The following is a 27537-nucleotide window of genomic DNA, read 5'->3' as shown; positions in this document are numbered from 1 at the left end:
AGAAAAAGAAAGAAAGGGAAAATAAAGATGCTATCTGGATGAAAGAAAGCTGTATTTCTAGACCATGTGTAAAACTGAAATGAGAATTTATTAAAACTACAAAAAACTTTTGTTTGTTTTATTATTTATTTATCTCTACATTAACAGAAGCTACAAACAACTCACCCTCCCTCTGGTAATGACATCAAAGAATTTGTCTGAGAGGTATTTTTTTCAGTTTCTATATTTGCCAGCACTTATCATATCTATTTAAATGTGCACTGAACAGATAAACAGACACAGTGAGGTGAAGCTTCTTCCTAATCTGCAGATTTACATTTTAATAGGAATCCAAGTTTGGATGTTTATAAAAGCGACAGCGCCACACTTGGAAGGCTTTTGTTTAAGTTAAACAAGCCCATGTAAACTGGGAGCTCAGCCTTTACACTTAACTCCTATTCGAGTTATTGTTGCTTAACTATCAGCGCAGAGCAGTTATTTTCTGACCATTATTTTCTGACCTCTGGCATCAACACAGCATTCTTGCCCAGAAAACCACCGCTCACTGAATATTTTCCCCCTTTTCAGGCCAATCTCTGTAAATCCTACAGATGATCCCAGTGGCAAATCCCAGTAGATCAGCATTTTCTGAACCCTGTCTGACACTGGCAACCATGCCATCTTCAATGGGATTTTTGTGCAATTCATTGCTCACAATTTGTTGCATCCATTGCACAAGACGAGTGAAGAAAAGAGTGTAGGCAGGGTGGAGATAAGTGTCAGGGGTGATTTGTGACAGAAGGATCAGAAGGAGTGCTCGGGTTGAGTGGCTTGGAGACAAAGTTAGAGATTCGAGGTTGAAATGGAGGGAGGGATAGTGGATATACTGAAGGAAGGATGTTGAAGATGGAACTGAGAAGGTGGAAAACAGGAAGACCTCACAGAGGTTCATGGATGTAATGAAGGAGGACATGTAGAAGTTGCTAGGGGTACTGTGAAAGAAGATGTTAGATGTACGCATCCCCTTTCTTCATTGCAACAACATGGAATATATTTCTTGTGTTGTAAGAGACCATCTCATCGGACCTCTATTGTACTTGGGAACAACGTCAACGTTGCCCTTTTACATAGTCCGGCTTCTGCCCTCATACTGCAATCAGCTTTGAGCAAGGAGATAACGCCACTGTTTCAACTGCGTTTGCTGGGCAACCATTGCACCACTGTGTTGCCTCCACGCTTGCATGCTATCAGTTTTTTAATCACATTGGTCGCTGATTGTGCAAGGTTTTTAAATGTTATCACCAAATGTGTATTAGTGAAACACTGTGAAAGTTGAATCATGCATCCCACATTTTGTGAACATTGCAAACAAAGAGGGACTCGCTCATTAAAACCATCCACGCACTATTAACGTTCAGGACCTATTCGAACATTTATGTTGACACTGTAAATTATGACATGAGCAGCAGCAATAGGACAATTAACTAGTTCAAAATCTTAAATCTAAAAGAATAAAACAGTGTTTGTCAATACACTCTGTTGGTTAATGCAACATGTTCACAGTGACTGGAGATGAGTGTTGACTTTGCATCAGAAAGAAGAACTTCTGACTGCTGACAGGTGGCTTAAATGTGTGCATACATTTCTCAGAAAGCACATGCATGTGCATCACTCACATGGAAATGAAGCATGATAAATATCTGCAGCTGATATTACAAACCATAGTTGTGGTGACTGAGTGGAGAAAGATAACAGAACGGAGACGTGCTGGAAAATAAGCCCATGTCACTCTGGTTTATTTTACTTCTGTAAATAAGGACTGACAGCATGTCCGTGAGCAAGACTTGATCCTCCAGTTACTCCACTGTGGCTGCTGGACAGTCTTTATGTTACATTAACTTAGTTTCTTACCCTTTGATTCCATAGTTTGATTTGAGTACTAACCCTGCGCTCTGTGATGGGAGTTTAAGACGTGAAGGTTTTGTCACTGACATGTGGCTCTGCTGTTATCTAATGAGGAAGTGAAGTCTTTCATCTGTGCTCAGTGGGGACAGATGTGATCACAGTCCTTTGATTGTCGAGTGCTGTGAACTCAGCTGTGAAAGAGAGTCTTCAAGACAACGGCTCAGTGGGATCGCATCTAAACTGTCTTTCATATTATAAATATTCATCTTCAGGAATGCAAGGTAAAAAGTCTTTTAGTGTTGATGTTTTCTTTCTTCTTCATTTACACTTTTGCATTTCTTCTTGACTTTTTTCTTTTCTTTTTTGCACCCCCCAAACCTCTTCGTTTGTATTTCCTTCCTTTCTCGTCTTGCTTCTTTCCTCCTCATGTTTCTTTCCATTTATTGAAAATTAAAAAAAACCCTCCCAGCTGGACAGGAGAGTCTTAGAGATTCTTTATTTATAATTAGACATCTAATATAATCACTGCAGGGCTTTGCTCTTCTATTGTAAGCCTGACACAATAGAATTTTAATAATTATCCAATACAGGTGTCCATTCCTATTCCCAGGGTGTCAAATATTGCCATTTTGTCACAGATACTGTATCTCACAGATATGCACAAGATGCCCTTCGGCACTGTTGCTGTAGGAGAAGTGTCATAGTGTTTCATCGAGACCCTTTGAGGTTAGATTTTAACACACCGGGAAATCTCAACAGTTGATAAAGTGCAATATATTTTCCTATCACTAGCTAAGAGTCGAATTTCCCAGAGGAACCCACCCGAGGGATTAATAAAGTTCTATCTTATCTTATCTTAAGAAGGTGAAAGGAAACAGCAATTAAAAGTCAAACTAACAGAACAAAGGGAGGCTCTCAAACAGGATGTTCTTCTAGTTGACAGTCTGGTAATTTATGCCACTTCCACCTTTCATGCCTCCGTATGTCACTCGAGTGTTTGCTTTCTGGAATAGTACCATCACATCACCTTGTACATATTTCCGTGACACCAGCAGCTTCTGACCAAATGGTGCAATTTGCCAAAGAACGTAAAAACGGAATTACCTACGGAGGCCACAAAAGGTCACACATTTAGCTAATGCAAATGCTCAAAGTACAGTGGGTGTGCTCACAGCTACTGAGGAATGAACCAAAAAATGTGTTGCATAACTGGCACATCATCTCCTCTTCCTGTATCACCTATAGCTCATTTCCTTAAAATGCCAAGCTTTGTCTTTCACCGGGGTTACAGGGGTTAGTTTCTCTCTTATGGAATTAACAAAAATAGCAGAAAATATTAAAAACGAGCAGAAACATGAAACATTCATCTATCAGCTGACACACCTTTGACATTTTAGAACATAAAAAATGACAATTTACCACAAGAGTGATGAGTAATTATCTCTGCAACGAACGTGTGTGTTTGACAACAGATTAGGGCAGAGCTGTGGCCCAGTTGTGGTCACCTTATCAAAATCAATGTTTCCTAAACATAGCTTTTTTTAATCGTGTCACTGTGGAAATGTCCTAGCATAGCACTCTCCTGTGTTTGTATATATGACAGTAGCTGTCAGCTCAGTCCAGAATCATTGATCACTGAACTGGCATCTCTGAGGCCTCTTCCTGGATTTGCAACCGGGAAGTAAGCTCACTTGTTCAGCATGTCTGCCAGTTGCAGTCTCCCCTAATTATGAAGTATGGCATCATTTTTCAACACTGCTACCTCAGTAATGTTGAGGGATTTTTCAGCTGAAGTTCTGCGGTCTGGTCTCTTTCAGTACTGACTAATAGATTTCCATAAAATTTTCTGCGTATTTCCCCAAGTAAGAGTTTTGCACCAAACATTGAATTTGCATCCTTTGGATCCTTTGGAGCAGTGTGGTTCATAATGTTCAAAAATATATTTGATTAAAAAAATACATCAAAGTTATCCAATACGTGAAATATAGAAATTAAAGAGGTAATCAGCTTCTCGTCCTGCTCCTTCTGTCATTGTATGTGTTTGGGTGAAAATTCTGTCTCTCTCTGACTTTATGTTTGCATGTTATGCAAAAGCTTTGTGATTTACGGTTTGTCAGCATGTGCTGTGTTATTGTGCTGGGTAGTAGAGATTGACTGTTTCACATGCTTTGTCTTTTCTTGCACACACTTTTCTGAATGTTTGGAGCAGCAAAATTCAATATATTAGTAGACAAGTGCTTGTTGTGTTATATGAAGGGTGTGTTCATTCCACGCAGTTTTGAGTGGTCTGTTTTCACCAGGAGAAGGATCCCATTCAGTTCAAATATCCAAAGCAAATACCTGAAATTGCTTGTTGGAGTTTTCAGTTATTGCACATTAAAAATCTATGTAAAAGGCAAATAGATGCAAGACAAGACAGAATAAACTGTCTTTTGACCAGTACAACTCTGGGGAATGTAAATTTCTGCAAAATTATTTTAAATATTTTAAGTTTTAGTCACAGTTATTCCAAATTCATGCTTTCCCAAAATCCCCCAAATACCAAAACTGTCATCAAAATAGATATAAATGGTCCAAAAGATAAGACAGTACTGTAAGATGTACCACTTGTTTAAATGGCCTTGGATAAATGTTGGATAAATAGACCCCTATAAGTTTTTTTTTATATAGTTCTGTTTCAGTATTTATATTATTATGCAAAAACAAATAAAAAAAAACATTTTCTAATTACAAATTATCTTAACTTATTGCTCTCTCTTTCTCTTTCTTGCAGATTTTCAGAACTTGCGAATAAACAGGTCCAGTCCACCGAAGCTGTGTAAAGTCATTCCTGCCTCACCGGCAGCATCTCTGAGGGGTTTTGTGTGTCATCAGGACCTTGAGACACAATGGCACACACAAAGTGATGCTCAGGCTCATCGCTCTCACGGTAGACCTGGCAGACCTCTAATCTCTAAAAGATTGATGAGGTCTTCTCCAGGCTCAGGAAGCCTGGCATGGCACTGATAAGGCAGCTTTCATTTCACCACATCATATAGCTCACTCCTTCCCTTCTTCACCTCTTATACTGGAGGACAAAGGCCGGCCTGGAAGCGTGAAAGAGGATTATAACATGTCAAGTCAAGAGGACAGTGGTTTAAGAATAGGAGAGATTCCCTGGAAATAACACGTATGTTTTCCTCCATTGCCTCGTGTGGGACTGCTGAGCAGGACGTCAGAGTCATCATGTCACTGTCAAACTGCTGGAGCTGGAACATAGTGAAACTACAGAAGGGGAAAATGCAAAGCTGAGAGTAGCTGAACACACTTCGCACACCTGCAGATAGTCTGATACATGACAATGTGCAACATCACCTTCTGTAATGTGGATAGTAAGGTGGACCAGTTCTTTCAGCCCACACTCTACATCATAGTCATCGTTCTTGGGCTGCCGACTAACTGCATGGCCCTATGGGCCGCCTACATGCAGGTGAGAGACACGTACCCACAGTTTTCCACCTCCAATGGCCTCAAATGTATCAGACTATCAGACAGTGGTTTCCAAATTGGGGTTAGAACCTGCCACTTTGATTTCACGAGACATTTTGGGAACAAATAGGTCTTATTTTGGGTCTTTTTTGTCTTCCAAGGAAATCTCCCTGCTAATCTTTCTGTTTATTCCCAAAGTGCATAGTAAAACAATCCAAGTGTTCATCCACTTTAGATGTCTGGCATACGTATAAGTCATTCAAATATCTTTTTTTTTTTCTAGCCATAGTTCTTGGATTATGACAAATCCAGTAAGAAGAATCATCACAAAATCAAACTCTGGTGGTTTCTGGGGTTCCCTTTGTAGAAATCCAGAAACATTCCTATGACTGCACTAAAAACAAAACAGTTCACAAAAAGCAACACAGCACTGAGTGTAACTAAGGGTAACACACAATTGTGGTTAATGACGCTTGTCAATTACGTCGCATGTTCAACGTTGCCTGCCAGATACGGTCAAAAGAGCCTTTGGGATATTTTCTCACCAGCATCAAACTTGTACTGCGTTTCCCACAGACTGTCAGTTTGCTTTGGCAGCAAGAGGAAGGATTGTTAATGACTTTTATTCATAAATCTCAGCAACTCGTGTTTTTCAGAAAGAGCCATCATTAAAGTAAGCAACATTTCATGTTACATTATTTGTCTTTCATGTCAGCATCAGGGCACATTTTTACGGTTCAGATGACCATAGGAGTGCTGGGTCAGGTGCATTATGGTCATTGTTGCTACCACGCTTTGCAGCATTAACCAGATCACCGGCTTCAATAATGATAGTACTCAAACTGAATACCAGTTATACCTAAATACTTTGTATATGCAGTAATTCAGTGTTCAGCCAAAAACATTTTCTAAGGCATGTGTGAGCCAGACGTTCATTGCACAACACTAAAGGTAACAAAGGGCAAATATTCAGACCAAACACAATCAGCCTTTCAAATTCTCCTGTGTTTTGACTTCCAGGAAACCAAATCATTTGCAGCTGAGGCAAATATGCATCGCACCTTGTTTGCATTCTCTGATCTGTTGGAGAGATTGCATGCAACGGATAGCTGGCTCACCAATTTTAAGCAAACATGTTAGTCTTGTTCAGATTTGAATCTTCACCTTCTCCCCTTTGCACCAGGTACGCCAACGCAATGAGCTTGGCATCTACCTGATTAACCTGTCGGTGGCTGACCTCCTCTACATTGCCACTCTTCCTCTTTGGATCGACTATTTCCTTCATCACGATAACTGGATCCACGGTCAGGAGAGCTGCAAGCTATTTGGCTTCATCTTCTATACTAATATCTATGTCAGCATCGCGTTCCTGTGCTGCATATCACTGGACAGGTACCTGGCTGTGGCATACCCTCTGCGCTTTGTGAAAGTTCGACGAATCAAAACAGGTTTGTATGCAACATAAACTTGATCCCTGTGAAGGGAAGAATCTAAAAACATGTTGCACTAAGAAAACTTGGACCTCTTTACACGTGTTCTGCGAGTTTTTCATTTTAAGTCCAATCAAGTCATCTTCCCATTCACCTCTGGACCACTTCCAGCTGTTTTTAGATCACTCCAAGGATGCCTCTCTCATGTGTTTGTGACAATTAATTTGTCCCCATGATCCAAACTGGCTGTATGCATGTATATATGAGTGTGAATGGTTGTCTGCTTTTCTGTCAGCCCTGCGGTAAACTGCTGAAATGTCCAGGGTGTGGTGTGCTTCTCGCCCTGTGAGAGTGGGGATAGACTAAATGGATGGATAGATGGATAGATGGATGGATGGCTCAGACTTACTGTAATGGCTTGTGGTGTTTGAGGGAGAACAATCAGTGGTTCATACACTATACACACTGAGGTTTTATGCGTTCCTATAATTTGTCTGTGTTACAAGAATTACATTCAAGAAATGGACAAGATCCAGCACATATTGCAATGCTCAAATTCAATAAATAAGGGAATTGGACGTCCACAGAGTGACCAAAATGTACATGAGATATAGAAATGGAAGTTATCAAGGTATTTAATGTTTGCTCTCTTTGTCTTTCCTCTCCTCTGCTTCCTGCAGCTATCCTCGTCAGCACCATTGTGTGGATCATTGAGATTGTAGCAAACTCTGCTCCTCTCTTCCATGATGAGCTCTTCCAGGACCGGTTCAATCACACCTTCTGCTTTGAGAAATATCCAATGCAGGACTGGGTAGCAGGCATGAACCTCTACAGGTCATTTCTTGGCTTCCTTGCTCCGTGGACGGCAATGCTGGTCGCCTACCGAGGGATCCTTGCAGCAGTGCGTTGCAATGTCTCAACAGAGCGCCAGGAAAAGGCCAAAATTCAGCGGTTAGCTTTGAGTTTGATTCTCATTGTTTTGTTCTGCTTTGGACCATATCATATCCTCCTCCTGGTGCGGAGTGTCATGTTTTTACAGAAGCCATGTGACTGCAGCTCAGAGGAAACCTTGTTTGCAGCATACCATGTATCGTTGGCATTGACCAGCCTGAACTGCGTAGCTGACCCTATTTTGTACTGTTTCGTTAACGAGGGAGCTAGGAATGATGTCGGCCGAGCCCTGTCGGCTTTACTGTCAGTGGCCTGCAACAGGCGGCCCTCTTCTTCGCCTTCACATGCTGACATTCTCAATGCTGGTTCAGTAACCATGGACACACCGCTGTCAACAAAGAAGCAGCCTTGTGTGTATGCGGATCCAGGCAAGACCAACAACTACAAGACGGAACTGGTGGCTCTGAAGGAGGAGTGTCTACAGATGACCATCCTCAGGAAATAACTTAACTAGTTGGAACAAGTAGTAGCAGGTCCAAACTGATCAGCTCAGTGAGAGGCCGGCAGCTCCTAACAGTTCCAGGGTCTCATTTCTGATGGCCTAACGGGCTGAAATCAGATGCAACCAGTGGCTGCGGATGCACAGGGTTCAGTCAGTAGGTGACATATCAAAACGGCAGAATAAGGATGGGATAAATGAAATAACAAAACACAGGGTCTGTGGTCATGTGAACAGACATGTGGGAGGATGAAATGCTTACGCAGCAAAACACAAAATTGTTAGGTGAATGAAAGATAGTCAAACCACTGGTTAGATTCTCACCACTGGTGATGCAAAAAGTAAAGTGTAGTCTGAGAGTGAAACCTGAGGACAGATCATGCTGTCAATTTTGTCTGCTAACAAAAACCTTTGGACATTACATAAAAAACCCGTTAACACATCAGGCTCAGACAGAAAGGTCGCGAAGCTCAGTTCTGTCTCATGGATTGAATGTTTTGTATTTAGAGCTGCAGTTTAACAGCCTCCACACAGCTACAGTGCATGCAGATGTTAGCATGCTAATGTCCTATTCTGCCCTAGCAATCTGGCTATGGTCATCATGAAGTATCATCATGATAATGTGAAGTGTCTGATCAGAAGAAACTTTGGGCTGCTGAGTCAGGGGATCTCAAGCATCTGCAGGATTCAGCCACAGCAGACTTTTGCATTGGCCAATCTGGCCAGCAAATCGTTTTTGTCTTCAGTCTGAACCAAAGTGCAAGAAACACAAGCTGACAAATCTGATGTCTGTGGGCGGTGTGGCTAATAAGGATTTTATCAACAAAATTTGATGACTTGGATTTTTGGACAATTTTTCCAGCGTGCCAGGAATCATTCACAAAGATACCGTTGAATATTTTTGAGAAATCCTCGAACAGACCACGCTCTGCATGGCTGAGTCCTATTAGTGGTCGAAACTCAAATGCACTTAAGAATATATCCCCACTTTGGGATATATAGAAGAAGCAGGATGGCGATTAAAAGGACAGAGGATTAATGGTCTCTTGAAAATGTCTTTATTATGGTGTTCAATTTTTAAAGGAATTTTTAAAAAGCCTTATGAAGTACCTCAGCTTGTAAACTGTGATGGCAAGAAGGCTTACAGTAGAGTTGTTGTATACCATGAGCCATGTTTTCTATTTTATTTTTTACAACACACAGCAAATAAACCTCCCTCCAGCGGGATATCAAAAAGAAATCTTAAAAGCCTTCAGATAAGTTTGAAAGTTTATTATTTTCCATTATTTTATGTTGTGGAGCTGAAGATCAGTGTCATACTTCAGACAAATGTATGTGTATGCAATTAACAGTAGCTACTGGAATATGTGAGCATACATACCGCTAAATGAAAAATGTATTGCTTAAAAAATAATCAATGAATTCAAGCTGCACGCTTGGGCTAAAGAGTGCACACAGTTGACCAACAGTGATAACGTTTACATTGCAGTTACAGACAGGCCTTCTGGCTTAAACTATCCAGACTAATCTAATTTATATGTAGTACAAACTTTCAGATGAGTTTTTCCTCCATTTGCATGTGCACCACTGCACAGCACTCATAATTAATCCTCGGCTTCCCTAAAATGGAAAGAAAATGTGCATTCGGCTTTGATTGAAGTGACATCCCTGGCTGCTAATAACCTTTGTTATATTAGTGAAACAGATTCATAGATTTTTTATTTTTTTTATTTTGAAAGGCTTGATAAGGAAATCCTTCAGTAGCTATAACTATTAAACCACTTTCAGAAGAACCAGTAGCAGGTTAAGGTTGAATTTAAATAGGAAATTGACTGTTATTGATGATTTATTTAAAATTAAAATATTAAAAATATATATACTTGACGCTGATTGTTTTAAATGTAAATATGGCTGACAATTTCTTAAATTTTTTTAATGATAAGCTTGGTCATATAAAGTAATTGCTACTGAAACCAGTGATGCACAAGCCCCGTATTAGGATGGATGTTGGTTCAATCCCGACTTTAAAAGATCACGCCAATCTACGTGTTTAGGAAAAAAGTTCACTTCAGTTGTCAGACTGATCTATAAATTTTATTTCAGTTTGGATTTGTTTACATCATACGATGCCCTGCTGGATGTTTAGAGACAAAGCAATGTGAATTTTCTGACGTGCGGTATTGCGGCTCAGATTATTCCAGTGCAATCAAATTATTTTGTGGATTCAGGTATCATGTTGCTGTTCCACATGCAGTATGGGACATATTTCGGAAAACATGTTTATGTTGTGCTGGCATGAAATCATTGCTAAATTCAGTGGAATAATGTAAAGTATCTGGACAAGTTCAGCTTGTTAATGTTGCCCTAAGTGTTGTCCTATGTGCCACTGGTTTTAATGTATCTATGTGTCAGTCCAAAGCAGGAGGTGCCAGGATTCAAAATGTGTATTTGTTCAATAACAGTGTCAGTGAGAAATAAATTATGCATATAAAAAACTGCATCTTCCAGCGTGCATTTGTTTTGCACTTGCAAGCTAAAGCTGAAGCAGCTTTCTCGTGCTGGTGGCTTTTGAAATGGAAATTATTTAAGGGAAACAAGTCTATGCTTATCAGCATATTCTAATCTTTTCTTTCTTCTCTTTTAATGTCTTTTTTTCCTCCTGTTTTATCACAAGAATTAAACTGTTGACATTGTGATACAATTGGTAAAGAAAGGTCAAGCATTGAGGCCCAAAGGAAGTGGCTAAAAGGTAAAATTACTACTCAAAAGTAAATACCCAGTTGAGACACTACAACCTCTCACTTCACTTTTCTTTTAACATTATTTACTGTAGACAAACCTACACAGAAGGATTGATGTCATGAGATACAAATAAAGTGTATAGTCTGACTATTGTATTTACAGTTTTTTACAGACGCTAGGACACATTTCTCAATACTTAGGTCACTTTTGCAAAACTCCTCACACAGTGAGCACAACAGAAGTCTATGTGGGCTAAACTGAGGACCAGTTATCATTGTTTTGGCACAAAATACATTCAATGACTACATCTCTCAAATTTCATGAATTATCTTCTCACTCAGACACAACAACTGCCAAAAATCTTTGTACGTACAGGACATTTTGCATGTGCTTACATACTGTTTTCAAAACTGTTAAACTTATGGCCAAAACAATAACACAATGCAAAACTTAAAAAGACAGCAAAATTCAACAGCAATATTTTATTGAAACATATTTTAAATCTAAAAATGCAGTTTAACCAGCCACAGCTGATTCTCATTGTAGATGAACATCTACACAGGTGTTACTCCTTCAATTTTTCAACTCCTTCAATTCTGGCAGCCAGAAGATTCTTTCCTAGGTGTGTTGCCCAAGATGACATAAGATGTGATGTGGATGAGAACCTGTGGCCAAATGGAGAAGACCGAGTAGATTAGCATTACTATTGTATGTGTATCAGTGGATGGTGTGTATACAAATTCTTGTATTTTGGGATTACTTAGTGCAAAAAAATAAAAGTACATAAACAAATATTAACGAATTCTGCATGATGTCTGATTCATTCCAGTAACATATATTGAAATTATAAACAGAGATGCGTCCTTGTTTTACACAAGAAAACACTGTAATGCTACATGTTGTTAGTGTTTTTTGGGTCATTGTTTTGTGGGTGACAAAGTGTGTTTGTCGGCTGTCAACCTTTGCTAGTGTTCTGGAAGAATGAGTTTATTTGAGACCTGAATAAAGTGTTTTGGTAGTTGTAGTGCATTTTGAATGTGAAATGAACTGCTTTGCCAAGCTGAAGGTCAGTTAGGAGAATTGTGTGAAGAGTTTTGCAAAAGTGACCTAAGTATTGAGAAATGTGTCCTAGCGTCTGTAAAAAACTGTAATTTAGAAAGACTTCACACAACTGCTTCTGCTGTGCTCTGTGAATTGCTAAGGTACTGGAGAAGAGAGTCAAACCTCAGTTTCAGGAGGAACAATGTGTTTTTGTCCAGCGAACACACAACTCTTTAACTCTTCGAGGATACCTGAGGGTCTGTGAGAGTCACTCTACATGACTCAGGGTGATAGCTGTACATGTGTAACAGTAACAGTGGGATAAACATATCTGCATTTATAAATGGCATAAAAAGGAGGAGTAATGATATATAAATAAATAATTCCAAACCCTACTAATGCTTAATAGTGTGAAATTGTTATACAGTCCTACTGAACCCTCAAAATAAATGCGAAGTTCTGGCAAGTCATTCCTGTGTGTTTTAGGGATTTTTTTAAAATGAGATTTCGACCATAACTTGGCAGCGTTAAAGGAGACAGCTCTACCCAGCAGACCTTTAAAAAATCCAGGTCAAAATTATTTGCCGAGATAAGCAAAACGTCTGCAGTACACAGAACCCTGCAAATGCAGGTAACAGATCACAGAGCAGCAGACAGAGCAAGTCTGGGATCCTGCCAACACAAAGTCACCTTCTTCACTCTTCACATTGTCTTGTTCCAACCTTCCTGTAAAGCTAATGAACAACATCAAGGTCATGCTGTACAACCTCTGTGTGTGTGTGTGTGTGTGTGTGTGTGTGTGTGTGTGTGTGTGTGTGTGTGTGTGTGTGTGTGTGTGTGTGTGTGTGTGTGTGTGTGTGTGTGTGTATCTGCATGCATTTCAATGAGTGTCCTGCGTGTGCTTGCTTTTTTTTTTAAATTTCTGACACTGTGAGATGCGTCCTTCCTACTGTGATGCTTTAGATGCAACCCTATACTTACAGCCTGTCCTCATAAGGATGGACACATTCATAATGTCCTATACAAAACAGGCCAGTCTAAACAAGGAAGTATGAGAAGTGGGGAAAAAAGGCAGATGTATTTGTGTGACATACAAAATGCACATACATATATCTATCTGTCTATCTGCATGCTTCCGTGTGTGTGTGTGTGTGTGTGTGTGTGTGTGTGTTTACTTTTCATTGGTGTTTTACAGCATTAAGCAAAAGGAAACCGAGCAGTCGCACATGCCTTTATGTTCTTAAGAGGAGAGAAAGGACAGACTCTCTCTCTGAGGGAACATTGTCTCTTGTCCTCTATGCATCACTAAGTTCCCCTACTAAAGATTTATATATAGAAGCTCACCAGAGGTCACGCTGTCATTACCAGCAGCTCACCTGATGATGAGAGTGATTTATTATCCGATAAGAAACTCCGCTGGGACATAAAGAACAGTTGTGCAGGCTTTTTGCATTCAATATCTATTTCTATAGGCAGATAATATGTAAAAGAGCTTCAAAACAGCTGGAGAGATGAAACCTTTTGTTAAACAAACAATTCTGTGGAAGTTTTAGGCACACAAGGACAGGATGAGCAGTATAACACAACATTAAGATATTCTCTTTTAAGCTGATATAGATATTGATATATATACTAATATAGAGCAATTCTGAGTAACAACTTTGCAGCAGATGGGCTACAGCAGCAGAACATCTTGCCAGGTGCCACTCCTGCCAGCTCAGAACAGGAAAGTGAGGCTCCAGTTCAACTGTAAAAACATTACCTGATCTCAAGAGTCTCGATTTCTGGTGTGGCATTCAGATGGAAGGGTTGGAATTTGGCATGGATAACATGAAAGCATGAATCCATTCTACCTTGTAGTGACAGTTCAGGCTGGTGGGGGTGATGTCATGATGTGGGGGATACAATCTTGGCACACTTTTTGCCCTCTTAGTACCATTTGAACATTGTTTAAACTCCAGAGACAACCCAGGTATTGTTGCTGACCATGTCCATCCAGCCATCTTCTCACACACCACGTCACAAAGCTCAAATCATGTCAAACTGGTTTCTTCAACATCTCAGTGAAGTCGTAGCAATAAGTTCATTGTGCTCAAACAGCCTCCACATTCACTAGATCTCAGTCCAGCAGCGCACCTTTAGGATATGTTGAAATGATTTGCGTCATGGATGTGCAGCCAACACATCTGCAGCACCTGTGTGATGATATCATGTCAATACAGACCAAAATGTATCCAGCATCTAATCAAATCTAAGGACTAAGGTAGTGCTGAAAGCAAAAGGGCTCCAACCCCAAACTAGCAAGCTGTAACTAAAACTGCCTGGCAGGTGTATATTACCTCTTGAAGCTTACTATAGATATTGAGTTTTTAAATTATTTATTTATTGTTTTATATTATTGAAAAAAGTTTTTCCAGCTTCAGTAGTTCACAGGATTATACAGATATATCCACAGATACCCAAAAGACAGCAAACTTGTAGTCTTCTGTTCTTTAGCATCTAACAACACTTAAAAAAATCCCTCAAAACAAATGGGAGTGAATGTGACATATTCAAACTTTACATGGTAAAACAATAATAAAGGTCAGTGCAGCAGAGGGTCAGTGCAATAGATCCTGTCTATAATAAAAGGTAAAATCACAACACTCACAAAAAAGTATGCATTTAGGTACCTTGCCCTTAAGCAATAATAAAATTGTGCTGCACACATATAATCCTCTTACAACTGTATCTAATGTGACCCAGCATCCTTTTAAGATCCTTGTTATAATCTCATTAACCCATTCAGTTGTATCCTATGGAGCCCCTCTGATGACATATGGTCCAAAAAATAAATAAATTGTGGCCACAAAATACTACTTCGTGCCCTCGAAATACTTATTTGTGGCCATGAAATACTATTTTGAGGGCACGAAATAGGTATAACGTGCGCACGAAATGCTCATTTGTGGGCATGAATTGGGTATAACGTGGCAACGAATTACGCATTTGTGGCAACGAAATAGATAACGTGCGCACATCATATTGATACAATTCCTGGACAGTTGCGTAGAGACATGAGCATAAGAGTAGGCTAAACCTATACACCATGGCCAGAGACAGTATGATTGAGTTTTATTTTTTGTCATGGTCTGCTTGGCAGACCGTGGGTGTGTGGGGAAGGAGGACTCAAAATGCGGAACCCTGTGCAATTAATGCAGTGCGTTTATTTACAGTGAAGTAAACAATACACAATAATAAATCCCCGTGCGTTTCCAACTCGTGTCTCCTCCTCAGTGCTCGTGCCCGTGCCCGTGTCTCCGCTCCCGTGAAAGTTGTGCTCGCTGCTCTCCCGTTCCTGCACTCCTGCTGGAAAATCCACAGAGGAAGCCGTTAACACACAACTACAAAGCGACAGACTCGCACTCACTAATTTTGCTGGTGTAAAGTGTAGAAGTAAATTTAAATCTACTTTGATATACAAAGAGGTGTTTACAAAGGTTATAAAACTAGTTATGTATTTGGTGGTTACGTGTTTTGATATTTACATGTTTACATGTTTGAATGTTTAGACATGCATGTTCAAACCAGTAATAAGTATGTGTTATATCTACCTGGTTGTTTTCCCTGTTTTGATCTGAGTATAAGATTTCCTGGCTTCTGAGAGGCCAGTGAAGTACTCATGAGGGCGGCACACAGGAAGTGTGGGTTATTGTTGCAGTGTGCTAAAAAGTAAAGAGGCTGCTAAAAAGTTATCCGTCTCCGTCTTGCTGTACCTAATTATTCAGAGAGATTCCCAACCATCTAGTGAACCCTCACGTTACACTGGGAACACTGACGGGTCACTCAACAATCCAGCGTCGAGGAGCTCTCAGCCACACTGCTTTGTAGCTGCTCCGACGAGGCTTGATCGGCGCCAGGTGTGTGTGAGGATCCTTGGGTGTGACCGGTCAGCTGGCAGGGCCACACCCACCAGGCCTGAAGGTGCCTGTCACGACCGCACCCACACACACACACCGACCCACACACACACACACACTTGCCAATACACAAACATGGAAGAACACACACACATAATATAATAAGTCCACAACTGTTCAGGGACCCTAGGTCACTCAGACTCAGATCCCTGACAATTTTAGGCTGGGAATGAGCTACAAATGCATTTTGAAAAGCCTGGCACTGAAAGGAACCATTATTACGGAGAAAATTTTAAACAGGATATTGAGAGCCCAGTTGCTTTGCAGACGTAAGTACGACCCGGACGCTGGGATATATTTTATTGTCAGCCAACTGCAAGGGCCTGGGAAGGATCAAATCAAATCAAATCAAATCAAATCAAATCACTTTTTATTGTCACATCACATGTGCAGGCACACTGGCACAGCACATGCGAGTGAAATTCTTGTGTGCGAGCCCCACAAGCAACAGAAATGTGCAAACACAACAACACAAACGAGCAAAATACAAGAATGGCCAACCTGAAACTAATAAATATATGTACAATATATAATAGTGTATGCATTTCTGGATGTGTATACTAAATATTTTCCTACGTGTGTGTGTGTGTGTGTGTGTGTGTGTGTGTGTGTGTGTATACACATTTTTACAAATTAAATAGTAAAAAAATAAAATAAAATAATAATAATAATAATAAAATATATAAAATATACAGAGTTGAATATGTGCAAAACAAGTGGCATTTATATACAGTGTGGAGTGCATAATGTTGGATCACGGTTATTGGTGAAGTGTTTCGTGCCCACAAATTAGCATTTCGTGCGCACGTTATACCTATTTCGTGTCCACGAAGTAGTATTTTGTGGCCACAATTTATTTATTTTTGGACCATGTCATCAGAGGGGCTCCGTACTTCCATCCTGGCAGAGGACAAAGAGCCTGGACAAATATACAGAACAGTTAAAAAAAACAAAAAACAGCTAAAACTCCCACTGCACATAGATGCTGACCATGTATTGTGAGTCTAATACAATGACCCCAATTTCAGACTGACAAAAAATGCATTTTTCAAAGGTTATTGCATGTTTGGTGATGCATTCAGGGTCTCGTGGGCTTATGAAAATCCTTTTATCTATAAAAGACCATGTTAACCTTCAGTACTTATGCTTACATGTTTAAATAAAGACGCCCGTGCTTGTGATCACATGATCACCCTCTTCTTATTGTTGTAGGTATTTATGTGTTTACTTATGTTTGTGTTCTGTCTACACTGTAGCCAATGATGTTTGTAATTTTCATATTTTTGCTGCTTTGCTGAAGCAAAGACGATCGAACTGCTTTGCATTTAAAAATATAATATACCGTAACATTTTACATGATGCTTTAGTTTACTTTCATTTTTTAGCATGTAAAATTGATATTGTTAAAATGGATATAAAAAAGGGATCTATGCCAAATGCACTCATTTAAAAAAAATCTGAAATTTGTGAGCAGGTAAAGGCTTGTCATTGTTAAGGTTATTGTTGCAGTGTGAATGGCATTTCCAATTTTATCCATAGCTCATAACAGTGTATATTAGCACACATATTGGTTTATCTAATTTGAATAAGGTGAGGCCATCTAGACTCTTAAAAGTTATCCCCCAGCCCCTCAATAACTGAGACTCTATTTATTCAAATAATCCAAAGCCTTATTATTCATATCCAGAACTATTTCTCATTCGAAACACAAATTCATGGAGAGTGAATCACGCACAGCCTTTAGCTTTGAGATTTGGATTCATGGTAAGTTGAAAGAGGTCAAAGAGAGAATTGCAAATGACCATCCATAATTCATGTGCTCCCAGACCTGGTTGTTCGTCTCAACTTTTAAGGTCAAGACATTTCCATGAATGTGGGAATCTACAGGCAAGTGCCCTAAATAGGCTACATTAACATTTGTGTTTGTGTGTTTATTTAGAAATTAGCTAGCTGAGCTACGACCCTTTTCCAGTAGAATTTAAAGGTTTTATTATAAATTCTTTTTGTAGTAACAGCTGTGGCTCTATATTGTGTTGAAGACGTGCCAACTAAAGTTTTGTGTAATAATACTTTATTCCACGATGAATCAGTGTAGTGTCTTGTCTGCTCAGAGTCAAGCAGCAGAGGATATCATACCAATGGAGAGGATGAGGAAGCACCAATGCCAATGTGAAATAAAAGGATTTCTAGTGGGACAGCTAACAGTGGCTGAAGCTCCTGGAAAGCCACTATGTTCATGAGCAGCATTAACTTCCAAAACAAGTAAAAACATGCTCATTTGCAAAGAAGAGAAATTTAAAAAACACAGGGGCAAAGCCTCAGTCACAGTCCTAGAGAGTGGTTGTGTGACGGTACTGTTTATAAGGTTGGGGAAAGCTGCAGTCAGCTGAGACTGAAGAAGTCACTTGGATGAGTGACGAAATGTTTTGGAACTTCCTTACCTGGATGATTGAGCATGCATCAAAACAGTTAGCTTGTAATGTTATGTTGTTGCTTAGCCATCTTTGGTCAGATGTCCAGACACGAGAGGGTTGCATGTTTGATCTGCTAACAATAACTAATTAGGGAGGAAGAGGATGAGATGGAGATGAGAAGGCAAGAGTAGTGCTGCGGGAGGCAGATGAAGGAGATGAGAAATAGAGATGAAGATGAAAATATAAATGTAAAAATGTTAAATTGTTAAATATTGTTTGAAACAGATACTGATGATTTTAAAAAGTCAAGTAACTTATAATTGTTATACTGATATACTATTTATCTGATTCCTGTATCGCTAATTGTTTTTGTTTGTTTTTTGTACTCTTCTATCTGAAACAACAGAAAAGTGATGTAAAAACCTGTCCTTGATGATGAATATTGTCATTGTGAGGGCAAAAAAGTAATGATGATTGAAGATAAAGTATCTGAATTTCAGGAGCGGGACCACGCCTCCAAACACACTCTTTCCGGTTCTCATCTGTATATGTTCTGCCAGTTCTACAAGCTGTTCGTTCTCATTTACATGCCCCACCCTTCCTCTCCTTTTCAATTCTTTACCTTCTTTACTTCTATTTAGTACGTGGGGATCTGCCAGGCCGGGGAGCCACTGCCAGTCCCCTTCGAGGCCTTCCCCAACCCGCAGCTCAATTCATGTCCGAGCCATTCACTTTTATCTACTAAATGCTGTCAAACCTCAAATGAGGACGTGGGCCTAGCTAGTGAATTTCTATGTAAAGCATGTATGAGTGATTGGACATATTGGCTACGTCCAATATGGTCTTAAGAAATGTGCACATGGTGTCACGTGCAAATCTGCGTGACCGGGGCTTTAGCAAATGGTTTCACAGTGACCGTCAGCAACCTCCAGTAACCGCTCACAATCGGTTGGGGAATACGCTAAAAACTGGTCTCTAGAAATGAGTGATGATGCTGAGTGTGATGTTGAACTCATAACATGTTAGATGCTTTTTCATAACACAGGGATCACAAGCTACAACTACAACTTTTAGCTAAAATCCTGCTCCCTCTTGGTTAAAGTTTAGCAGCTTATAGATTCTCCATCCTGTTACAGTTACCCTCTTAAGTCTTTATTGTGAGCAACCTTTTTCTCAGTCAGCCTGTTTTACTGTATTTTAATGATTTCGTAAGTCTCAGCTGTAAAACACAGTTGTTTTTAAGGAAAGACTAAAGCAATTGAACCAAAACAAAACCCAGGAAACAGCTGGCGCCCTCCACGGCTCACTGACCACGTACCACAAAAAGCAAGACCCCTCAGTAGATGTAGATTAGCTACTGGCCGCCTTTTTAATCAATGTGGGCAAGATTTTAGATTTGAGTTAGAAAAACAAACACAATTGTTTGGCTGCCAGACTGCCAGATTTGTATCCATACGTCGGGACAAAATAATTTATTAAGCCAGTATTCGTGTGTTAACAACAGCTGTTATTTTTAGGATGCATTAGTTTTGCATTTAATGCGGTCCATTAGAGCAACATCGCAAACAAGCAAGGACCAAAGAGCAAATATCTGCAGCATCAGACAATGCAAGCATCAGAACAGTCCTGTATCTGCAGAAAAGGCAGCGCTATATTTAATGAGACACTTTAGCAGCTTTAGTCTAAAGCCTTGATAGATTCAGTGATTTATAGTTTGCCCTCTGAGTATTGAGCCCAATTCTAAAGAATCGTACGCGGTGGCATCAGTTCTCTGGGTGCTATTGTTTTTACAAGGACTGAAAATGACCCAACCAATAAAATTATCTTGCATAAATAGGCTGTTGATTTTCTTTACTCATTTCAGATATTACCAGCAAAATAGTTGCATGTTTAATCATCTGGGAATTACCCAGATTTATTTCTTTATTTAGACAGAGATCTTGACCCCCCCAATGTTCAGCACAAAGTTACGCCCATGGCAAATTGTAATCGTAAAGTTAAGGTTAGGGTTTAAAAATACCATTTTCTGACTGGACTGAGGGCCCAGGACTTCAAACGCATCTGTGTCTGTTTGAGATCCTGCCACTACACAGATTGCATACACCCTTGTGCATGCTTACGTGTCTGGGCAGTTTATTGTGTGCGATGTGTCATTTGATAAGGAAAGAGGGAATGGGAAATGAAACAATGGCTGCTTGTGCTTCAGCTTCATGGAGTCATAATGCTCATAACTCTGACTCACATGCGGCATTGAAGCTCAATCATCATCTAGTCCACCACCTCACCCCAACTTCAGTGCACAGTTACACAATCTGGGCCAGAAACATGATGCACAGCACATACGCTGAACTGTGTTTGAATCATCAGATGGAAAGTTTTTTCTGTTTCTCATTTAACTCTAAAAGTGGAAACTATATCTGATGAAACTGTCACAAAAAAGTTGAGGAGGGTGTGACAGACAAGACAGCCATTGCTCTGTTTAATAATGCAAAGCTACTGTACTTTATACCGGTACATCTGGTACAGGCATGATTTATTTTGCTATATAACAAAAAAAATTGCGCTGTCATCGTTAATCTTGTTAAAATGACGTTAACGCCATAACTGCATTAACACAGAAAATCTTCGTTAGCGAGTTAACACGTATCGCCCGGTGCATGGGGTTGCACGGCATCAACGCATTAGCGCGGTTAGCTCTTTAATGCGTTAGCGCCATCCAGCCCCACGTACGGTGTGATCCGTGTTGACTCGCTAACGGAGATTTGCCGCGTTAATACGGTTATGGTGTTGACACCAAATACAGTAACGCTGACAGCACTAAAAAAAAAAGATATATATATATATATATATATATATATATATATATATATATATATATATATATATATATATATATATATATATATATATATATTCTACTTTGTTTTGTTTTTTTACATGATTGTTGTCTTTTCTTTTTACCGCTATACTCGCCCCAGGGTGGCTGTGGCTACAATGTAGCTTGCCATCACCAGTGTGTGAATGTGTGGATGACTGGATGTGTAAAGCGCTACACAAATACAGGCCATTTTGTACTTAAAATTAATACTGACAGACGATTACTCAAACCTCAGACAGGGGGGTTGAAACTACAGTGTAACCTCTTCAATGGTGGCTGTATATACTTTATACACATACATATACATATTTAGGTATACAGTATATACCCAAGTATATATATTTTTTACCTAAAACTATTTAAATCATGTTTTAAATCCAATATCTACTAATTGCGTGCAAATAAACCAAATAAAGGCGCTTGGAAGCACTTTATGTAAGGTTTTCACATCATGCTGCTTCATGCTGGAAATATTTGTTTTCATTCTCATGGAAATCAAACCAGTGTGATTATCTTGTGACCTACACAGCATATTTTAACATCACATGATTTTACACACCACCTTCTCTTTGTTTCATATGAGAAGGAGGATAACTGACTTAGACGATGTTAGTTTAACACAAGGGCTTATTATGCTGCAATGGATCAGTCTTAATTAAAAGAAACAACAGAGCAAAGATAAAGAACTTTAAGCAGCGTGTTTTTATTCTTACTTCGCTTCACCAACTCCTCTTAGTGTAGGATGAAGGGACAGTGCCTCATTGACTGACTGGGTGTGTCTTTCTGTGTGGCCGTTGCATGTTCCCTCAGTGCCTGTGAATTTCCTCTGGGTAATCCGGTTTCTTCCCGCAGTCCAAAGATGTGCTTGTTAGGTTACTTGATGTTTCTAAACTGGCTGTAGGTGTTTGGTTTTATGGCTGTGTTAGCCCTGACCTGCTGAGGGTGTACCTTGCCTCTCACATTACCAGGCTGAACTTTGTGGAGGGGTGGATTAGCAAATAAAACTTGGGCTGTCCATCTATATCCTTTTGTTTGAAATTGCAAGGATGCATTCTGCCAAGCTTCTGTACAACTCAACCAACTCTGAGTTGATTAATGTACAATAAAGCTTTTTTTTGGTGACCTAGATTATGCTTATATTTATATATTTATATTTTGATAGCTACGTTTGTTTCCCACACCTACCAAAATCCACATCCTTTTTTTATACACTGTGTGATCTGCCACAATTGCAACAAATAATTATCAATGCCCTATGTTATATAAAGCAGTAATATATATATATTTTTGGTTATATTGACATTTTATCAAAAGCTTTAATTATGTTATACAGTTCAGTGTAGTATGCAATTTTTAAAGGTTCGCTGGTATCACTGGGTGTGGTCATGATGTTGACCCAGCAGCTTCACTTATCTGGGTTTTAAAATGTGTCCCACATCCTTACTAACCCTTGCAGATGTTTCCTGAAGGTCTGATGAGCTGGCAGTCTGCTTCTGTATGTGAATCCTGCTCTGAGGAGGAAATACGAAAATGAGACCTGAAGTATAAAGTCTATGTACTTCCTGTTGACAGAGAGTCCCCAAGGTGATGACAGAGTTTCAGTCCAGCTGTGTTACCGTAGGGTCTGTGAATTTTGGGAAAGCAAGGATAAGATTAAAGACTGGGACATGAAGGACTATACACTGGGGACCCGCTCTGAGGCAAGTGAACTAAGATTGGATGTAGATTTGGGACTGAAGATTTCAGCACAGGATCAGAAACGAGCAAAGAGGGAACAGAAGTCTAGTGTGAGATTAATAAACACAAACAATAAATGAATGTGTCACTATTCAAAGGTACACTTTGCCAGTGATAACATTAGACTCTTATCATTGTTTCAACACATCTGATTTTTGACATCAATATCAGGTATTACATCCTACTCTGAGAGCTTAGAGTTCATTCTTGGGTGAGAGGCCATGGCTGTTGGTGCAGCAGCTACAGCAGAGACTCAACGACAGGCAAAAAGTGACTGATGGCTTTTACAATTCTGGCAGCTGTTTATGACAGCTTTCCTGATTTTTTTAAGACAGTTTTAAAATCCTGGAAATTAAGGATTAGCTTTGTTGCAGGCTCCTAAACTCAGACGTTGGAATTCCCTCCGAACATGGCAGAGCAGTCTGGTCATCTGTCCAAAGCCGAATGCTAAAATTGAAAAATCAAGTACTGCTTTTTAAAATGTATGATAACTAATTGAAGGGGACATGAAACACTACAAATATAAAGGCTAATTGACAGCATTGGGCCCTGCTCTCAAAATCTGACATTGATATAACTGTCTGTGAAGCTGGATTTAAGAAAGAATTGCTTAAAGTTTTAAAAACATGTTTAGTGCCGTCTTCTGTCAGTACGGAGCGTGGCGTCTTGTGGTTGGTTGGTTGGTTGCGGCGGCTAATCCAATTGTTAAGTGATGACGTATAAAACCTGCTTCCGGGTCCAAACTGTGTTTATTAAGGCTGTTACATGTTTTAATGTTTTGTATCTTGTTCTATTTAATCCAAAAAAGTGGAGCTTTTATTACCGGTAGGCCTATTCCTCAGCAGCACATTTCAAAGCTCAGTTTTTAAAACCTTACAATGTAACTTCAGCCCAGCCCATGCAGCTGTATGTTAATGATTAACCTCACCTTGTGGATGGATTATCTCAGTTGTTCTCCTGACTGAAGTTTGGTCCGTTTACAGCATCCTGCCATGCAATTGCATTTGTCGGGAACCCTCGCATTAACTTTCGAGTGGAAAAAAGTTTAACGTTCATCATCCAGCTTCACTGTGCTAATGTCTTTATATCATGCTAACCATAGCTGTGTAGCTAGCCACCACGTAGCACATCATTATATACATGCTAACTTCAGTAACCCTACAAACGTATACTGTTTAGTTTTCTGTCTTCATTTGTGTCGGAAATGAAGACAGAAAACTAATTTGTGTGTTAGTGTTTTAATATTTCAGGAATCCCTCCGTCAGAACATCGTCTGTCATCTTTAGATGGAAACTAGCGAGCTAACTCCCTGCTAACTTTGAACTCCGTTAAACTTCATAAATACTGTTTTGGTGGATACCTGGATGTTAAACTTAATTGTTACACCAGAGCAGCAACACCGATTATTTTATTAAACATTAAAGAATTTAGACAGTTTGTAACTCTCAGTGATGCCGCAGTGTTCGATTGACCTTGGGACCAGAAGACGTGTTTGGACCCAGAAACTGCTAATGACTTAAAGACTTACATTAAAGACTTACATTAGTTGGTTAGCTAACTAGCGACATAGAACGTAATGGCACTAAAACTAAAAATCGGTTTAAGAGGATCATGTTTGTGCTGCTCCTGGCTGCAAGACAGAGTTTCATGTTAAAACCAAGGATATACTGTCCACTAGCACCAAGTGGTTCCACCTTATTTGGCTAGCGCCACTCAAACAGGACAGCCAACTTGTGCACTGTTCTGTGTCAGAGTTGGAAAAACAAACTTGTCCTGTAAATCACTTCTTTGCATTAATTGTGGAGCTGGATTCTGGATGTGATTCATTCAGAACAGAAGATTTAAATGGGGGGGGTTAAATGCAGTTACCTTGCCAGAGTTTCAGACCACTCAGACTGTTTTTGGTATTTTTCTATAAGAAGATTAATTTATTTATTTAAAGTTACAATATAATGTGTTTTCATATTTTATGTTATCATATAAAATCTGTCACAGCGATACAGCTAGTGCTTATTGAAACAACATACATGAGGTACAGGCTTAAGCTTCAACCAACTCTGAATATCTCTGAATTTCAAATATTTGTTGTGCTTTTGGCCTGGTTAAAATCACTGTGCAGGGATTTCTTACATGGCCTTACATGGACACTGAGCACACCATCCCACCCTCCCCAACCCTCTCAGAAAGGGTTTCCAACTTCTACTTAGCAGTTCTCTTGAAATTTTCAGAGGTTAATCATAAAAATTGTGTCTATACAAATGGAACAAGGGTTATGTTTAGATTTTCCAGGAAAGGCAACACGATACAGCATTAGATGCTTTTTATTCTTTCGAAACAACGGACTTTAAAGCCAAGTATTGGTTCATGCCAGAGGAACTGTTAACAGAATGCAGCTGAAGCTAGGTTTCCGGCTAAGCCTGTACTACAAGATGACAGTGTTTAAGAATTGCTTTAAAATTCTCCCTTTTTAAAAAGCTTTTTTCTTTAAATTGAAACAGTGGTGCATTGAACTCCCTGGTATGTTAGGTATTGGCCCTAAGGTCACTCTGTCATTGTGTGCTCTACTTTTTTAATGCACTGATGTTTATGTACTTGTTGCTGTTGAATGGGTAACACTTCTGACACACCCAGCAAATGAGAGGTGCTGCAGAGCCCTGCAGAGCAACCAGGAAACACGCTGTTCAATACAAAAAAACAATGCATGCTGTTCTGTGATTGAATGTGTCTCTGGTTCTCAAACAAGGCTAGAGCCAGCCAATCAGGAGACAATGGGCATTTAAAGTGATAAGCTTAAAGAGCGAGTGTTGGGGGGGAAAGCAAATCTTTGGAGAATTATACCTTGATCTGTGCAGCACTTTCTATTTTCAGGGCTTAAGAGTCTTAATTTTATTACCTCTGCAGAACTCCAATCTTTGCCTGGGAGCACAGGGTTCATCAGGGATATCCTCAGACTGAAACAATGTAAAGCAGTAGGCACAGAGGAGAACGTCCAAAGTAAACAGCCTCAGCTTCAGAAAACAAACAGCTTATATCATCTGTAAGTGAGCTGGGCAAAAAGCTTCTCCAGTTCACTATTTACAAACAAAATTTCCCTTTTCTCCTCCTATTTCTGTTCAGCCTGGCTCCAGCTATTTGCAGACCGTTGAATTAGCTTTGGTTTGTTTTCAGTGCAGAATGATCTAATCGCTAAATCAATAACCAGCCGTTTTTTCAGCAAGTGAGATAATTATATTTATTTGGCTTCTGATGCTTTAAAGTCTGATGTTTCTGAATGGGAAGGCTGTTTCTGGCAATGGGATATTTATAGGGGTACATTTGTCTTCCTCGTTCTCTTATTCTGAGAAGCTCAGTCCCACACTTCCTGTTAGCCTGAGTGAGAATGGGCATTAGTGATTCAGCCTTTTTCCCTTTCTAAAATTATTTACTGTTATTTATAAGATGAAAATGGCATTGCAGTATAGCTTTTTTTAAGTTGATGCAAATTAAGAAGCTATAGTTATTTTTGTTGTTTACAATGTAAGGATATGAACATGCAGGATGTCCAGGAAATCCTCAGATCATTGCATTTCCTGACTGTTTTGTGGCCTTTAAGTTAAGATTGAAATTAATCATCATTGTTATTAATTTATGTGTCATATGAAACATGAATGGAAACCAAATAGCTTGTAACAATGGGCCCAATACCCTCTCAAAGCACCCCCAACACGACATCTTAAGGCATACCAGTCCACAAAACACATATTGACCTGTCGGGGAGACTCCTGCACACGCTTAGTTCCTCCTGAATCGGATGTTTAACCAGCAGATGGACCCTCCTCTCAACCTGAAACACACTACTCCTGTCCCCATCACCCTAATCTGCCAATTCACAGGCATCCAAGCAATGTTTCAGGGGTGTGTCAACCAAAACAGCCCCAGAGCCATTCAGGAGCTCCAGGGATTGTCATCCACCCCAGCGCCCCTGCCATCAAGGACTTGTTAAACTACCTCAGGGATCTCGCCCCGAGCAATGGGCAAGTTGCACCCTTTATCCTCAGACGTGAGACGAGTCACCTGACAATTAGCAAGACTTTATTCAAGGCCTGCAGGTTTAATACAATTATATTTATTTAATTTTAAACTGTTTAAAAATGAACCCCAAAATTGCCAAAACAAATAAACAAGTGTGTGCATTATTTTAAATACCGACAAATTGACCGATTATATTGATTATGCTTATTGTATTTTGTGGATAATTTTCCATTTATTTATTTTCTTTAACAGTTTTTGTTTTCTATACTGCTTAACATAACAGTATCCCCATCAAAGTATCTATAAATATAGCACTGTCGGAATGAAATATAAACTCTATTGACAGAGAATATGGAAAATATGCTTGTAATACAGTGGATCTGGCCGAAGGAAGACTTTCTATTCAATAATAATCATCATCATCATCATCATCATGCTTTTACATTTGCTAAGTTTACATTACACCAAAAGGACGTTTATTAGGAGCTTAATGATTGCCTGCTAAATCAATAATCCCTCAATTTTAATTCATGCATGCTGAACTCTGGTCTGTTTAGTATTTTTATACCAATACAAATACGCC

General features: G+C 39.5%; 1 protein-coding gene across 1 annotated transcript in view; it reads left to right on the top strand.

The window, feature by feature from the left end:
* The window catches only part of gpr4 (G protein-coupled receptor 4), a 50515-nt gene extending 38922 nt beyond the window's left edge, over positions 1-11593 (top strand). Inside the window, exons 2-4 of the mRNA XM_080889801.1 lie at positions 4658-5353; positions 6536-6800; positions 7463-11593. Coding sequence (XP_080745927.1) covers positions 5219-5353; positions 6536-6800; positions 7463-8178 — 1116 coding nt within the window. The 5' untranslated portion in view covers positions 4658-5218 and the 3' untranslated portion in view covers positions 8179-11593. The remainder of the gene's footprint in view (positions 1-4657; positions 5354-6535; positions 6801-7462) is intronic.
* Positions 11594-27537: the final 15944 nt, after the last annotated feature.

Source organism: Rhamphochromis sp. 'chilingali' (genome assembly GCF_963969265.1).
Source record: "Rhamphochromis sp. 'chilingali' genome assembly, chromosome: 8".
Lineage (NCBI taxonomy): Eukaryota > Metazoa > Chordata > Actinopteri > Cichliformes > Cichlidae > Rhamphochromis > Rhamphochromis sp. 'chilingali'.
Note: the sequence above shows the minus strand (reverse complement) of the source record. Positions and strands in the feature narration are given on the sequence as shown.